Source organism: Salmo salar, chromosome 05, assembly GCF_965601325.2.
Source record: "Salmo salar chromosome 05, fSalSal1, whole genome shotgun sequence".
In the NCBI taxonomy this organism is placed as follows: Eukaryota; Metazoa; Chordata; class Actinopteri; order Salmoniformes; family Salmonidae; genus Salmo; species Salmo salar.
The window spans coordinates 88,284,881-88,303,005 of NC_138295.1; the positions used below are offsets into that span (position 1 = coordinate 88,284,881).

The window sequence follows — 18,125 nt, forward strand, 5'->3', positions numbered from 1 at the left end:
GTCTGAAAATAGTTTTATATAAGCTAGCATATACAGTCTGAAAATAGTTTTATATAAGCTAGCATATAACAGTCTGAAAATAGTTTATATAAGCTAGCATAACAGTCTGAAAATAGTTTTATATAAGCTAGCATATAACAGTCTGAAAATAGTTTATATAAACTAGCATATAACAGAACAGTACACAATGATTCTAATATAGTTCATCAAAATTGTAACAAGTCAGCACGTTTTTGGAACAAGATTCCACTCTGATGTCATATGCAAATCGGCTGACTTTTCATGTTGACTTTCTGAACTGCCTATTCCTGTTCAGTAGGCGAGTACGGAGAGATTTTACACAGGTCACACATTCCCTCTGAGGTCCATAAATTGGAGCTCTGTTAGTCCCAGTCCTGATTACTGTGGTCATTAAGCCCCGGGCAGTGTGGATGTTTACACACACACACACACACACACACACACACACACACACACACACACACACACACACACACACACACACACTCACACACACACACACACACACACACACACACACACACACACACACACACACACACACACACACACACACACACTCCACCCCATGAACTGGTGCACAGAGGGGAATATTTAACTCTATATTTGGTCAGCACAAGAGGAAATGCCAATGGGTCTGGCGCTGCAGAGTAAAGTAGAGCTGGAGTGGACCCTGTCTGGACTTTCTCTCCTGTGTATGTGTGTATGTGTGTGTGTGTGTGTGTGTGTGTGTGTGTGTGTGTGTGTGTGTGTGTGTGTTGACAGTTTCTGGTCTATAGCATGATGAAGCAGCAGTTGGAGATGCTACCAGACAGCATCACTGCCACAAATATTTATCATTCAGTGGATGGGTAATTGTATGCGTGGGGTACAGAGAGGAGGTAGTCATTCAAAATCATGTTAAACACTATTATTGCACACAGAGTGAGTCCATGCAACTTATTATGTGACTTGTTAAGTAAATGTTTACTCCTGAACTTATTTAGGCTTGTCATAACAAAGGGGTTCAATACCTATTGACTCAAGACATTATGGGGTATTTTGTTTAGGTGAGTTACACAAAATCTGAATGTAAATCATTTTAAATTCAGGCTGTAAAACAACAAAATGTGGAAAAAGTCATGGGGTGTGAATACTTTCTGAAGGCGCTGTACGTTCCCAGTTTAAAATGATACCAGTAGATAATGTACACCAGATTTTGTACATGCCTTTTAAGTGCTGAAATATAAAATAGTTTAGTGAAAATCCAACCCTTGTAATTTAGGTACAGTATGACCTTTTTTAGATGACAGTTAGGCTACAGGAGCTGAGCATTACAGGTAACATTTTATGAGGTTCATTTATTTCATTCATTTTAGGAATGTTGCTTGCAAAATGATTGCAGTTGTTCCCATAGATAGACAGTACATGGTTGCTCAATGTATCACTGACCTTCGCTAAGCTAGCAACTTGGCTAACACAGCTAGCATTTTAAGTCAATAATATGCTGTTTTTATAAAAATGTTGTTGGCTTTATAATTGTGAGAGAAATGTTTGTAGCTAGTAGCTAGGAAGTTAGTCATACCTAGGTAGCTTAGCTGACCTTTCTCAAAATTAACCTCATTGTGGCTAGCTACTTCTTGTCTCTTGTGCTAGCTTTTATAGCCAAATATCCCTTCAGAAACTTACAACAGAAAAATATTGATATGGCCAGCATTGGAGACCATTTCTCCCCTCTTACTGCAGCTTTAGCTCATCTGGAAACAAAAGAGAAATACTGTGAAAACCAGCGTGCTGTAAACATTCTAAAATGCTGTGAAAACCAGCGTGCTGTAAACATTCTAAAATGCTGTGAAAACCAGCGTGCTGTAATCATTCTAAAATGCTGTGAAAACCAGCGTGCTGTAAACATTCTAAAATGTTTTGAAAACCAGCGTGCTGTAAACATTCTAAAATGCTGTGAAAACCAGCGTGCTGTAAACATTCTAAAATGTTTTGAAAACCAGCGTGCTGTAAACATTCTAAAATGCTGTGAAAACCAGCGTGCTGTAAACATTCTAAAATGTTTTGAAAACCAGCGTGCTGTAAACATTCTAAAATGCTGTGAAAACCAGCGTGCTGTAATCATTCTGAAATGCTGTGAAAACCAGCGTGCTGTAAACATTCTAAAATGTTTAGAAAACCAGCGTGCTGTAAACATTCAAAAATGTTTTGTAAACCAGCGTGCTGTAAACATTGTAAAATGTTTTGTCACCAGTGCTTGTTTTGTTGAAATGTTGTTGTCTTCACTGTTGCTCCTACGGCACTAATCTGGTGAGCACCTTTTGGAGCTCCGCCCAAGCAAGGCATTGGATTGGTTTGACATGTTGTGAGGTGTCACTGATTCCGGGTTCCGACCCCTCTTTAGCTGATTTCTGCCATGGAACTTCCCCAGGCTTCCCGTTTTAGGGGAGCATGGTTCTCGACAAGGCTTGTGCATTCCAAATGGAACCCTATAGGACTCTGATCAAAACAAGTCCACTACATAGGGAATAGGGTGTCATTTGGGACACAGACTAAATACACGGCCATTGAAAGAGACTACAAGCCATTAGCCAAGCTCTTCTCACACAACTCACTGTGATGGGCCATTCTCACATTTCCTGTAATTTAGCACACTCTTATCAAGAGGGATTTACAGTCAGTAGTCATTTAGCAGACACTCTTATCCAGAGGGATTTACAGACAGTAGTCATTTAGCAGACACTCTTATCCAGAGGGATTTACAGTCAGTAGTCATTTAGCAGACACTCTTATCAAGAGGGATTTACAGTCAGTAGTCATTTAGCAGACACTCTTATCCAGAGGGATTTACAGTCAGTAGTCATTTAGCAGACACTCTTATCCAGAGGGATTTACAGTCAGTAGTCATTTAGCAGACACTCTTATCCAGAGGGATTTACAGTCAGTAGTCATTTAGCAGACACTCTTATCCAGAGGGATTTACAGTCAGTAGTCATTTAGCAGACACTCTTATCCAGAGGGATTTACAGTCAGTAGTCATTTAGCAGACACTCTTATCCAGAGGGATTTACAGTCAGTAGTCATTTAGCAGACACTCTTATCCAGAGGCATTTACAGTCAGTAGTCATTTAGCAGACACTCTTATCCAGAGGGATTTACAGTCAGTAGTCATTTAGCAGACACTCTTATCCAGAGGGATTTACAGTCAGTAGTCATTTAGCAGACACTCTTATCCAGAGGGATTTACAGTCAGTAGTCATTTAGCAGACACTCTTATCCAGAGGGATTTACAGACAGTAGTCATTTAGCAGACACTCTTATCCAGAGGGATTTACAGTCAGTAGTCATTTAGCAGACACTCTTATCCAGAGGCATTTACAGTCAGTAGTCATTTAGCAGACACTCTTATCCAGAGGGATTTACAGTCAGTACTCATTTAGCAGACACTCTTATCCAGAGGGATTTACAGTCAGTAGTCATTTAGCAGACACTCTTATCCAGAGGGATTTACAGACAGTAGTCATTTAGCAGACACTCTTATCCAGAGGGATTTACAGTCAGTAGTCATTTAGCAGACACTCTTATCCAGAGGGATTTACAGTCAGTAGTCATTTAGCAGACACTCTTATCCAGAGGCATTTACAGTCAGTAGTCATTTAGCAGACACTCTTATCCAGAGGGATTTACAGTCAGTAGTCATTTAGCAGACACTCTTATCCAGAGGGATTTACAGTCAGTAGTCATTTAGCAGACACTCTTATCCAGAGGGATTTACAGTCAGTAGTCATTTAGCAGACACTCTTATCCAGAGGGATTTACAGACAGTAGTCATTTAGCAGACACTCTTATCCAGAGGGATTTACAGTCAGTAGTCATTTAGCAGACACTCTTATCCAGAGGGATTTACAGTCAGTAGTCATTTAGCAGACACTCTTATCCAGAGGGATTTACAGACAGTAGTCATTTAGCAGACACTCTTATCCAGAGGGATTTACAGTCAGTAGTCATTTAGCAGACACTCTTATCCAGAGGGATTTACAGACAGTAGTCATTTAGCAGACACTCTTATCCAGAGGGATTTACAGACAGTAGTCATTTAGCAGACACTCTTATCCAGAGGGATTTACAGTCAGTAGTCATTTAGCAGACACTCTTATCCAGAGGGATTTACAGTCAGTAGTCATTTAGCAGACACTCTTATCCAGAGGGATTTACAGTCAGTAGTCATTAGCAGACACTCTTATCCAGAGGGATTTACAGACAGTAGTCATTTAGCAGACACTCTTATCCAGAGGGATTTACAGTCAGTAGTCATTTAGCAGACACTCTTATCCAGAGGGATTTACAGACAGTAGTCATTTAGCAGACACTCTTATCCAGAGGGATTTACAGTCAGTAGTCATTTAGCAGACACTCTTATCCAGAGGCATTTACAGTCAGTAGTCATTTAGCAGACACTCTTATCCAGAGGGATTTACAGTCAGTAGTCATTTAGCAGACACTCTTATCCAGAGGGATTTACAGTCAGTAGTCATTTAGCAGACACTCTTATCCAGAGGGATTTACAGTCAGTAGTCATTTAGCAGACACTCTTATCCAGAGGGATTTACAGACAGTAGTCATTTAGCAGACACTCTTATCCAGAGGGATTTACAGTCAGTAGTCATTTAGCAGACACTCTTATCCAGAGGGATTTACAGTCAGTAGTCATTTAGCAGACACTCTTATCCAGAGGGATTTACAGACAGTAGTCATTTAGCAGACACTCTTATCCAGAGGGATTTACAGTCAGTAGTCATTTAGCAGACACTCTTATCCAGAGGGATTTACAGACAGTAGTCATTTAGCAGACACTCTTATCCAGAGGGATTTACAGACAGTAGTCATTTAGCAGACACTCTTATCCAGAGGGATTTACAGTCAGTAGTCATTTAGCAGACACTCTTATCCAGAGGGATTTACAGTCAGTAGTCATTTAGCAGACACTCTTATCCAGAGGGATTTACAGTCAGTAGTCATTTAGCAGACACTCTTATCCAGAGGGATTTACAGTCAGTAGTCATTTAGCAGACACTCTTATCCAGAGGGATTTACAGACAGTAGTCATTTAGCAGACACTCTTATCCAGAGGGATTTACAGTCAGTAGTCATTTAGCAGACACTCTTATCCAGAGGGATTTACAGACAGTAGTCATTTAGCAGACACTCTTATCCAGAGGGATTTACAGTCAGTAGTCATTTAGCAGACACTCTTATCCAGAGGGATTTACAGACAGTAGTCATTTAGCAGACACTCTTATCCAGAGGGATTTACAGACAGTGCATTCAACTAAGGTAGGAAGAACAACCACACATCACAGCGATAAGACAACCACACATCACAGCGATAAGACAACCACACATCACAGCGATAAGACAACCACACATCACAGCGATAAGACAACAACACATCACAGCGATAAGACAACCACACATCACAGCGATAAGACAACCACACATCACAGCGATAAGACAACCACACATCACAGCGATAAGACAACCACACATCACAGCGATAAGACAACCACACATCACAGCGATAAGACAACCACACATCACAGCGATAAGACAACCACACATCACAGTGATAAGACAACCACAGCTCACTGTAGAAGCTCATGTGATCACTGAGATGAATACCTGTTGAAACTGAGCTCCCATCACCCTGATACTGCAGATCTGTGCTAGCTGAGGTTCACATGTTGTCTGGCTCCTCAAATAGTGGTGCAATAAAACCTCTGTGCTGTTTTTCTTGGCATGAAACATGCCCTCCTTCCCTTCAAAGCTGTGCTGTTGTTCTTGGAATGAAACGTACCCTCCTTTCCCTTCGAAGATGTTCTCTTTCTAGTGGTGGAATTGTTTCAGTGCAGTTTTGTGACTGGAATGATCAAATCAAATCAAATGTTATTTGTCATATTGGCCGAATACAACAGGCTTTTCACCTTACAGTGGAATGCTTACTTACAAACCCTTAACCAACAATGCAGTTCAAAAAATAGTGTTATATTTACTAAATAAACTAAAGTAAAAATGTTTTATTAAATTAAAAGTAACACAATAAAATAACAATAACGAGGCTATATACAGTCAATGTGCAGGGGTTCAAGTTAGTGGAGGTAATTTGTACATGTAGGTAGGGGTAAAGTGACTATGTATAGATAATAAACAGTAAGGGGTACAGGTTATTTGGAGGTCATTTGTACATGTAGGTAGGGGTAAAGTGACTATGTATAGATAATAAACAGTAAGGGGGTACAGGTTAGTGGAGGTAATCTGTACATGTAGGTAGGGGTAAAATGACTATGTATAGATAATAAACAGTAAGGGGTACAGGTTAGTGGAGGTCATTTGTACATGTAGGTAGGGGTAAAGTGACTATGTATAGATAATAAACAGTAAGGGGTACAGGTTATTTGGAGGTCATTTGTACATGTAGGTAGGGGTAAAGTGACTATGTATAGATAATAAACAGTAAGGGGTACAGGTTAGTGGAGGTCATTTGTACATGTAGGTAGGGGTAAAGTGACTATGTATAGATAATAAACAGTAAGGGGTACAGGTTAGTGGAGGTCATTTGTACATGTAGGTAGGGGTAAAGTGACTATGTATAGATAATAAACAGTAAGGGGTACAGGTTAGTGGAGGTCATTTGTACATGTAGGTAGGGGTAAAGTGACTATGTATAGATAATAAACAGTAAGGGGTACAGGTTAGTGGAGGTCATTTGTACATGTAGGTAGGGGTAAAGTGACTATGTATAGATAATAAACAGAGAGTAGCAGCAGTGAACAAAACAAATGGATCAATGTAATAGTCCGGGTATCCATTTGATTAATTGTTCAGCAGTCTTATGGCTTGGGGGTAGAAGCTGTTAAGGAGCCTTTTGGACCTAGACTTGGCACTCCGGTACAGCTTTCTGTGCGGTAGCAGAGACACCAGTCTATGAATTGTGTGACTGGAGTTTTTGACCATTTTTTGGGCCTTCCTCTGACACCATCTAGCATATAGGTACTGGATGGCAGTAAGCTTGGCCCCAGTGATGTACTGGGTCATACGCACTACCCTCTGTAGCACCTTACAGTCAGATGCCGAGCAGTTAACATACCAGGCGGTGATTCAACCGGTCAGGGGGATAAGGTGTTGTCGTGCCCTCTTCACAACTGTCTTGGTGTGTTTGGACCGTGATAGTTTGTTGGCGATGTGGACACCAAGGAACTTGAAACTCTCGACCCGCTCCACTACAGCCCCGTCGATGTGAATGGGGCCATGTTCGGCCCTCCTTTTCCTGTAGTCCACTATCATCTCCTTTTGTCTTGCTCACGTTGAGGGAGAGGTTGTAGTCCTGGCACCAAACTGCCAGGTCTCTGACCACCTCCCTATAGGCTGTCTCATTGTTGTCTGCGATCAAGCCTTCCACTGTTGTGTCATCAGCAAACTTAATGATGGTGTTGGAGTCGTTCTTGGCGACGCAGTCGTGGGTGAACACGAGGGGACTAAGCAAGCACGACTAAGGGGCACCCGTGTTGAGGATCAGCGTGGCAGATGTGTTGTTGCCTAACCTTAGCACCTGGAGGCGGCCCATCAGGAAGTCCAGGATCCAGTTGCAGAGGTAGGTGTTTAGTCCCAGGGTCCTTAGCTTAGTGATGAGCTTTGTGGGCACTATGGTGTTGAACGCTGAGCTGTAGTCAATGAACAGCATTCTCACATAGATGTTGTTTTTGTCCAGGTGTGAAAGGGCAGTGTGGAGTGCAATTGAGATTGTGTCATCTGTGGATCTGTTGGGGTGGTATGCGAATTGGAGTGGGTCTAGGGTTTCTGGGATGAAGATTTTGATGTGCGCCATGACCAGCCTTTCAAACCACTTCATGGCTACCGACGTGAGCACTACGGAGCAGTAGTCATTTAGGCAGGTTACCTTTCGCTTTCATGGGCACAGGGACTATGGTGGTTTGTTTGAAACATGTAGGTATTACACACTCGGTCAGGGGGAGCTTGAAAATGTCAGTGAAGCCACTTGCCATTTGGTCCGCACATGCTCTGAGTACACATCCTGGTAATCTTTCTGGTCCCGCGGCCTTGTGAATGTTGATCTGTTTAAAATTCTTGCTCACATCGACTACGGAGAACGAGATCACACAGTCGTCCGGAACAGCTGGTGCTCTCATGCATGCTTAAGTGTTGCTTGCCTCGAAGCAAGCATAAAAGGCATTTAGCTCATCTGGTAGGCTCGCGTCACTGGGCAGCTCATGACTGGGTTTCCCTTTATAGTCCATAATAGTTTGTATGCCCTGCCACATCCAACGAGCACCAGAGTCAGTGTAGTATTCAATCTTTGTCCTGTATTGACACTTTGCCTGTTTGATGGTTCGTCTGAGGGAATAGCAGGATTTTTTACAAGCGTCCGGATTAGTGTCCTGCTTCTTGAAAGTGGCAGCTTTAGCCTTTAGCTAGGTGCGGATGTTGCCTGTAATCCATGGCTTCTGGTTGGGATATATATGTACGGTCACTGTGGGGACGACGTCGCAGATGCACTTATTAATGAAGCCGGTAACTGAGGTGGTATACTCCTCAATGCCATTGGATGAATTGCGGAACATATTCCAGTCTGTGCTAGCAAAACAGTCCTGTAGCGTAGCATCCGCATCATCTGACCACTGGCATGGTGTGTGTGTTTGCGTGCGTTCATGTGTGCATTCCCATTTGTGTGTTTGTGTGCGTGCATGTGTGTGACACCGTTTGTGTTTGTGTGTGTGTGCGTTGGTTCCTGTGTGTGTTGGGCTCGTTGGAGGCTCCACATGTTGACACAAGCTGCTTCTTGGAGCAGACATCGGAGACAGCGGTTTCTCCCAAATGGCACCCTATTCCCTACGTAGTGCACTACTTTTGACCAGAGCCCTATTGGCCCTTGTTAAAAGTAGTGTACTATAAAGGGAATAGGGTGCCATTTGGGAGTGAGTCGGGGAGAAATCAGAGGGTTGTTTAGCTGTTAGCAGGAGGTTAGTTGTTAGACATCTGTTAGTTCCTGTCTTCCCTCAGGCTCCAGGGATAATGGCTAGTGGGTCAATCAGCCCTCAACATGGGCATGTTTCAGATGCCTGACTGCTTTAGAGGAGGGCCTTGATGGGGGGAGGGGGAGGAGTGTGTGTGTGTGTGTGTGTGTGTCAAATCTCTTGTTCTTAGAGTGAGGGGCGGGCGGGAGGGAGCGACACACACACACACACACACACACACACACACACACACACACACACACACACACACACACACACACACACACACACACACACACACACACACACACACACACACCTGCAGGGCTGGGGGGGGCATCAAAGGCCCCCTCAAAACAGACACACATGCTGGGCTGCGGGGGCTAACTGACACAGCCGCCTGGGGCTACAACGGTCTCCCCTCCTCCTCACCCTCCCTCCCTTCCTCCCACCCCTCACTGTGTCTGAGGACAAGAGACACACACACACATTGTGACTATAATGTCATTCACACCCATGTGGAATGTGTCAATGTGGGAGGGAGGAAGCCCTTTCTACTCCTTCCTTCTTCCTCATGTCTCAGTGTTTTCCTTCTCCTTTGTTTTACTCTTTCCATGGGTATGAAGCCAGTCTGATTAAAGCCAGTCTGATTTAAAGGCAGTCTGATTAAAGCCAGTCTGATTTAAAGGCAGTCTGATTAAAGCCAGTCTGATTTAAAGGCAGTCTGATTAAAGGCAGTCTGATTTAAAGCCAGTCTGATTTAAAGCCAGTCTGATTTAAAGCCAGTCTGATTTAAAGCCAGTCTGATTAAAGCCAGTCTGATTTAAAGCCAGTCTGATTTAAAGCCAGTCTGATTAAAAGGCAGTCTGATTAAAAGCCAGTCTGATTTAAAGGCAGTCTGATTAAAGCCAGTCTGATTAAAAGCCAGTCTGATTTAAAGCCAGTCTGATTTAAAGCCAGTCTGATTAAAAGGCAGTCTGATTAAAAGCCAGTCTGATTTAAAGGCAGTCTGATTAAAGCCAGTCTGATTAAAAGCCAGTCTGATTGAAAGCCAGTCTGATTAAAGCCAGTCTGATTAAAAGCCAGTCTGATTAAAGCCAGTCCCTCCTGCTAGGCTGCACTGGGCTCTATAAGCCCTTAGGAATGTCTGATGTATCCCTCATGTTTAACACACTGGGGCTACCTTCCAAAAGGCACCCTATTCCCTATAGAGTGCACTACTTTTGAGCAGAGCCCGGCGAGCTCTATAGATCCTGGTCCAATGTAGAGCCCCATATAGGGAATAGGGTGCCATCTGTGCCTCAGTCTGGCCCCTCCATTACCCGGCCGGGGCAGATAAGCGCTCAGCACTCTGAAAACAGAGCCAGATCAAAATATAAAAAACGACTATTTTCAATACGCCCACCTTCTCCGCACCTTCTCCCCATTCTTTCCGTCTGATGGTGAGGAGGTAAAGGGGTGTGTGTAATTGTTTTCCTGATTTCTACACAAACATCGAGGTCTTATTTTTGAGTCTTTGGTTGGTGGAACTGGACTGGCCTTGACTGAGACCAGCTGAGAGAGATGCTTGTGCTCTTACTCCTCCAAACATAGCTTGTCACCATAGTTTCCATCCTAGTCTTGAACATATCTATGTGTTGGCTTGTCACCATGGGTTCCATCCTAGTCTTTAACATATGTGTTGGCTTGTCACCATAGTTTCCATCCTAGTCTTGAACATATCTATGTGTTGGCTTGTCACCATAGTTTCCATCCTAGTCTTGAACATATCTATGTGTTTCACCATAGTTTCCATCCTAGTCTTGAACATATCTATGTGTTGGCTTGTCACCATAGTTTCCATCCTAGTCTTGAACATATCTATGTGTTGGCTTGTCACCATAGTTTCCATCCTAGTCTTGAACATATCTATGTGTTGGCTTGTCACCATAGTTTCCATCCTAGTCTTGAACATATGTGTTGGCTTGTCACCATAGTTTCCATCCTAGTCTTGAACATATCTATGTGTTGGCTTGTCACCATAGTTTCCATCCTAGTCTTGAACATATCTATGTGTTGGCTTGTCACCATAGTTTCCATCCTAGTCTTGAACATATCTATGTGTTGGCTTGTCACCATAGTTTCCATCCTAGTCTTGAACATATCTATGTGTTGGCTTGTCACCATAGTTTCCATCCTAGTCTTGAACATATTTATGTGTTGGCTTGTCACCATAGTTTCCATCCTAGTCTTGAACATATCTATGTGTTGGCTTGTCACCATAGTTTCCATCCTAGTCTTGAACATATTTATGTGTTGGCTTGTCACCATAGTTTCCATCCTAGTCTTGAACATATCTATGTGTTGGCTTGTCACCATAGTTTCCATCCTAGTCTTGAACATATCTATGTGTTGGCTTGTCACCATAGTTTCCATCCTAGTATTGAACATATCTATGTGTTGGCTTGTCACCATAGTTTCCATCCTAGTCTTGAACATATGTGTTGGCTTGTCACCATAGTTTCCATCCTAGTCTTTAACATATGTGTTGGCTTGTCAACCACTTATCAGTTTGATCTATAAAAGAGTTCCCTCATCACTGGCATCTGCAGCACCAATAAATAAATCACTATCTATCTGATAATTGATGCTAAGCTAACTGTTTTGTTTCTCCTTCCAGGTTGCCCTGGGAGATGCCTGTGTTAGTGGGCAGTTCAGCCAGTCAGGGGAGTGCTGTAGCCCGTGTCCTCCAGGCCATGGGGTGGAGGTAGAGTGTGGGATGGAGGACACCAAGTGCCAGCCTTGCCCTGAGGGTGAGTCATGGAGGCAATAGGGTTTAGATGCTGTTGCTTATGCCATTCCCCAGTAGACATACAACTATAGTACATACATATTGATAATACTGTGAGATACATTCAAATCACCTATACCTTGTATGTTCCAGGAACGTTCTCCCCATCAGACGGTCTCTCCCCGTGCCTCCCCTGTGCCCGCTGCCCTGCTGGCATCCCAGAGCTGACCTCCTGCAGCGCCACCCAGGATACCCACTGTGATTGTGACCAGCACTTCTACCTGTGGCGGGATGGGAAGAGTGTGGCGGGGCTGTGTGCCGCCTGCACCATGTGTGGACGTGGCGAGGGGGTGGTGAGGCTGTGTGGTGCCCAGGGGAACACCCAGTGCCAACCATGTCGCCCAGGAACGTTCTCCGAGGAGAAGAGTGATATCAAGCCCTGCCAGCCCTGCTCTCAGTGCTCTGACACTGAGGTGGAGATCAGAGCCTGCCAGCTCAACTCTGACACCCTCTGCATGGGTGCGTCTCTGTGTGTATGGTGTGTGTATGGACTTAAAGTTGACCGGGGCAGCTCTAGCAGGGCAGCTCTAGCAGGGCAGCTCTAACAGGGCAGCTCTAGCAGGGCAGCTCTAGCAGGGCAGACATTTGATGAACTGACTTATTGGAAAGGTGGCATCCTATGACGGTGCCACGTTTAAAGTTACTGAGTTCTTCAGTAAGGCCATTCTACTGCCAATGTTTGTCTATGGAGATTGCATTGCTGTGTGCTTTATACAGTTGTCAGCAACGGGGTGTGGCTGAAATAGCAGAATCCACTCATTTGAAGGGGTGTCCACATACTTTTGTATATATAGTGTATGTTTCCCATGCCAATAAAGCCCCTTTGAGGGAGGGGGAGAGAGGGAGAGAGGAGACATGTGGCCAACACCTGTACCCACACCTAATCTGAACACTTAGCAACACTCTTGAGGAAACATGAGCACAGTCCAACAGAGAGAAAACACTCTTAAGTGCTGCAGTCAAATGGCTCGGAGCCGACAGCTCTTAAAGAGGGACAATCTAACTACCCCCACACCAGACCCCAGGGCCTTGGCACACTGGTGACCCCAACATGGTAACCCCTCACTGGCTCCAAATGACCAAGCCTTGGCCTAGTGGCCTGGATCTCCCCAGGAGTCTGGTCATCTGAACACACACAGCTACCAGCCCCCCTGACTGGGTCAGGGGGGCTGGTAGCTGACTGGGTCGGGGGGGCTGGTAGCTGACTGGGTCGGGGGGGCTGGTAGCTGACTGGATCAGGGGGGGCTGGTAGCTGACTGGATCAGAGGGGGCTGGTAGCTGACTGGATCAGGGGGGGCTGGTAGCTGACTGGATCAGGGGGGGCTGGTAGCTGACTGGATCAGAGGGGGCTGGTAGCTGAGGGGGGGCTGGTAGCTGACTGGATCAGGGGGGGCTGGTAGCTGACTGGATCAGAGGGGGCTGGTAGCTGACTGGATCAGGGGGGGCTGGTAGCTGACTGGATCAGGGGGGGCTGGTAGCTGACTGGATCAGAGGGGGCTGGTAGCTGACTGGATCGGGGGGGCTGTTAGCTGACTGGATCATGTTAGCTGACTGGATCAGGGGGGGCTGGTAGCTGACTGGATCAGGGGGGGCTGGTAGCTGACTGGATCAGAGGGGGCTGGTAGTTGACTGGGTCGGGGAGGGGCTGGTAGCTGACTGGGTCAGGGGGGTCTGGTAGCTAACTGGGTCGGGGGGCTGGTAGCTGACTGGGTCAGGGGGGGGCTGGTAGCTGACTGGATCAGAGGGGGCTGGTAGCTAACTGGGTCGGGGGGGCTGGTAGCTAACTGGGTCAGTGGGGGGGTGGTAGCTGACTGGGTCGGGGGGGTGGTAGCTGACTGGGTCAGGGGGGGCTGGTAGCTGACTGGGTCAGGGGGGGCTGGTAGCTGACTGGGTCAGGGGGGGCTGGTAGCTGACTGGGTCAGGGGGGGCTGTAGCTGACTGGGTCGGGGGGCTGGTAGATGACTGGGTCAGGGGGGCTGGTAGCTGACTGAGTCGGGGGGGCTGGTAGATGACTGGGTCAGAGGGGGCTGATATTTAACTGGGTCATAGGGGGGGGCTGGGAGCTGACTGGGTCAGAGGGAGGGCTGGGAGCTGACTGGGTCAGAGGGGGGGCTGGGAGCTGACTGGGTCAGAGGGGGGGCTGGGAGCTGACTGGGTCAGAGGGGGGGCTGGGAGCTGACTGGGTCAGAGGGGGGGCTGGGAGCTGACTTGGTCAGGGGGGCTGGTAGATGACTGGGTCAGGGGTGCTGGTAGCTGACTGGGTCAGTGGGGGGGTGGTAGCTGACTGGGTCGGGGGGGGTGGTAGCTGACTGGGTCAGGGGGGGCTGGTAGCTGACTGGGTCAGGGGGGGTCAGATATGTTGAGACAGGTATAAGGACAGGGCAGATATGTTGAGACAGGGATAAGGACAGTGCAGATATGTTGAGACAGGGATAAGGACAGTGCAGATATGTTGAGACAGGGATAAGGACAGTGCAGATATGTTGAGACAGGGATAAGGACAGGGCAGATATGTTGAGACAGGGATAAGGACAGGGCAGATATGTTGAGACAGGGATAAGGACAGGGCAGATATGTTGAGACAGGGATAAGGACAGGGCAGATATGTTGAGACAGGGATAAGGACAGGGCAGATATGTTGAGACAGGGATAAGGGCAGATATGTTGAGACAGGGATAAGGGCAGATATGTTGAGACAGGGATAAGGGCAGATATGTTGAGACAGGGATAAGGGCAGATATGTTGAGACAGGGATAAGGGCAGATATGTTGAGACAGGGATAAGGGCAGATATGTTGAGACAGGGATAAGGGCAGATATGTTGAGACAGGGATAAGGACAGATATGTTGAGACAGGGATAAGGACAGGGCAAATATGTTGAGACAGGGATAAGGACAGGGCAGATATGTTGAGACAGGGATAAGGACAGATATGTTGAGACAGGGATAAGGACAGATATGTTGAGACAGGGATAAGGACAGATATGTTGAGACAGGGATAAGGACAGGGCAGATATGTTGAGACAGGGATATGGACAGGGCAGATATGTTGAGACAGGGATATGGACAGGGCAGATATGTTGAGACAGGGATAAGGACAGATATGTTGAGACAGGGATAAGGACAGATATGTTGAGACAGGGATAAGGACAGATATGTTGAGACAGGGATAAGGACAGGGCAGATATGTTGAGACAGGGATATGGACAGGGCAGATATGTTGAGACAGGGATATGGACAGGGCAGATATGTTGAGACAGGGATAAGGACAGGGCAGATATGTTAAGACAGGGATAAGGACAGGGCAGATATGTTAAGACAGGGATAAGGACAGGGCAGATATGTTAAGACAGGGATAAGGACAGGGCAGATATGTTGAGACAGGGATAAGGACAGGGCAGACATGTTGAGACAGGGATAAGGACAGGGCAGATATGTTAAGACAGGGATAAGGACAGGGCAGATATGTTAAGACAGGGATAAGGACAGGGCAGACATGTTGAGACAGGGATAAGGACAGGGCAGATATGTTAAGACAGGGATAAGGACAGGGCAGACATGTTAAGTGGCCCCCTTCTACCTTTAGTGTTTCCTTCATGGTTCAGTGGTTCTCTAATCAACAGTCTCCCATCTATCTCCAACCAACAGATAAGAAGCTCCACATCCTGTCTCGTCCCCCTGAGTCTGACGGCCCTCTGGCCGCTCCTCGCCTGCCTGGGTTAGGGTTGGTGAATGATGGAGAGGAGGCCAGCCCTTCCCCTGGAGGAGGAGCGGCCCCCAGGGCCCCCGGGTTCACCCCTCAGGATGATGGGAGCAGCAACCACATCCTGGTCTACGTATCAGTTCTGGCTGCTGTGGTGCTGGGCCTGCTGCTCTACGTCGCCTACAAGTGGTGAGTTGACAGGAGACACGCTGCCGTCTCATTGGCTGCATTCTGATTCTCCACACTTGAAGCATTACATTGGCTGGAGGGAGTTGTTCAATTGTTAAATGCATGACGGGGTGGAGAATTGTTTGCAAACCTTTCGATTGCCGTCATGTATTTCTGTTATAGTTGTGATAAAAATGTTCCTGTTATGTTCAGTAACGTGTGTAAAAGTGTTTCCTCCCACCTCTCGTCAGCTGGACGTCGTATAAGCAGAAGCAGGCGTTGAGTAAAGCCCGCGCTGCAGAGCTGGGGACGTGTCCTGAAGGAGAGAAACTCCATAGTGACAGCGGCGTGTTCCTGGACTCACACAGCCTGCAGGATAGCCAACCAAGTAAAGGTAACAACAAACAGCCATCACAAGACTACACCAGAATTCACTTCACTGCACTACACTTTTACTTGAGTGAGAACAGAAGCCCAAGTTAAATACATGTTCTAATCTCTCTCAATGTAGAGCACATTTAGCATTTATCAGACACTCTTATGCAGAACAACTTAGATGGCTTTTCTTATTGTCTTTTGTCATCTATTCTAACTGTTGAATGGCCTTGTGACTGTCTGTGTCTGTGGTGTATTCCACCCCCAGGTAGTAAGAGGGACAGTAAGCAGGACAGCCGTCTGTACATCAACCTGCCCCCCCACAGACAGGAAGAGGTGGAGCGTCTGCTCCAGGAGGGGAGCGGGGGCCGCAGAGGCTCCTGGAGGACCCTGGGGGCCGCGCTGGGCTACGAGCCCGAGCAGATGGACCTGTTTGGGCACGGCGAGGCCCCTGTACACACCCTCCTCTCCAACTGGGCCCAGCAGGAGGGCTCCACTCTGGGACTTCTGTGCTCGGCGCTGGCCCGCATCGAGAGGCCCGACGTGGCTGCCGCTCTCACCTGCCCTGCCCAGGGGGTGTCTGTGGTCTGAGGGGGGAGCCATGTTTAGTCCCAAATGGCACCCTATTCCCTATATAGTGCACTACTGGTAAGCTAATGGTCAAAAGTAGTGCACTATGTAGTGTGCCACGCAGCCACAGAGCCTTCCTCATGAGCCTGATAAGACTGGGTCGCATTCATTAGGAACCAAATGGAAGAAAACGGACTGAATCAGGGAGTGACGACCTGAACTTGAACCAATAAGAAATGTTTGTTTTTGTTTTCCGTTGCGAAACATACTGCTGCGGTGTGTACTAATGAATACGACCCTTGTGGACTTAGGAGAGGATGGATGGGGCAAACAGCCCTCCTTCTCTCCCAGTGGGATGGCATGGTATGCCAGGGGCGGTACTCTTGACGGCCCCATAATGCCTCAGACATTTGAACTGAAGAGGACAGTGGAAGTGTTGTTACTGGTTCGTTGGGCTGGTTCATCGTCTATTGGAAATGTACAGTATATCCACCATTCTTCCAGTATATATAGATGTTTTTTTTACCATACTTGTGTATAATCTGCCCAAGCGTTCTAGGAATGGCTATTTATTTGCAGCAATGTCAGAAGGAGCCACTCTCTTTCCTGATTTGTTTTGCAGCAATGTGAGGAGGATGAACAACAGCTGACTGTAACTAACTGAACAGGCATGGGAATGAGATACTCTGTAGAACATTCTTTACAACTATGAAATAAAGGCATTCTGTTCATGTTAACAATCAGTCGGGAATTTTAAGACCATTGTAAATATTTGATCATAGATTCATTGTAATATAGTGTTAGAAAGGTTTTCAAGCATGAAGGAGCAATCGCAAACATCTTTGACTGAGGCAACGTAGCATGCATGATGACACTCTCTCTCTCTCTCTCTCTCTCTGCCCTTAGCCACTCCATCTTAAAGACATTGGGAGGCCTCAAGTCAGTGATGTACTATCAGCATTGCTAATCACTGCCTCTCTCCTATCATGGTTTCTGGTGTGGCTGGCTATCCAGAACATTATCGTTATGTAACAATCAGTCACTTATTCTTGTCTATATTCTAATGTCATGGTGTGTGTTTTTCTAAGATGTCGTTTCATATAATAAATGCTTTTGAAGGTGTGAGTGAGTGAGAGTCAAACGGTGCTCTCTGAGCTTGTTGTGTTACATGCTCTGACAAGTACAGTGGTTTCAGTCCTACCCGAACGTAAAAGCAAGCAGCTACCTGCTCTGTGCTAGTTTATTCTGAAGATAATCAATGGCCGTCTTTGTTTGTCTCAGTAACCTAACTGAACAGGGGTGTGACTTGTAACATAAATTAAACAAGTATGTGGTCATGTCAGAGGAAAGTATGGAAGACTTCCATTTACAGTTGAAGTCGGAAGTTTACATACACTTAGGTTGGAGTCATTAAAACTCATTTTTCAACCACTCCACAAATTTCTTGT

At 46.1% G+C, this 18,125-nt stretch overlaps 1 protein-coding gene across 1 annotated transcript; it reads left to right on the forward strand.

Moving 5' to 3' along the window:
• Positions 1–11,676: 11,676 nt before the first annotated feature.
• On the forward strand, positions 11,677–17,799 carry LOC106597526 (tumor necrosis factor receptor superfamily member 16; the record flags this gene model as incomplete). Its single annotated transcript, XM_045696974.2, has 5 exons — positions 11,677–11,824; positions 11,956–12,321; positions 15,510–15,753; positions 15,984–16,126; positions 16,376–17,799. Coding segments are annotated over 5 exons (1,224 nt in total), but the record flags the coding sequence as incomplete, so codon positions are not given.
• Positions 17,800–18,125: the final 326 nt, after the last annotated feature.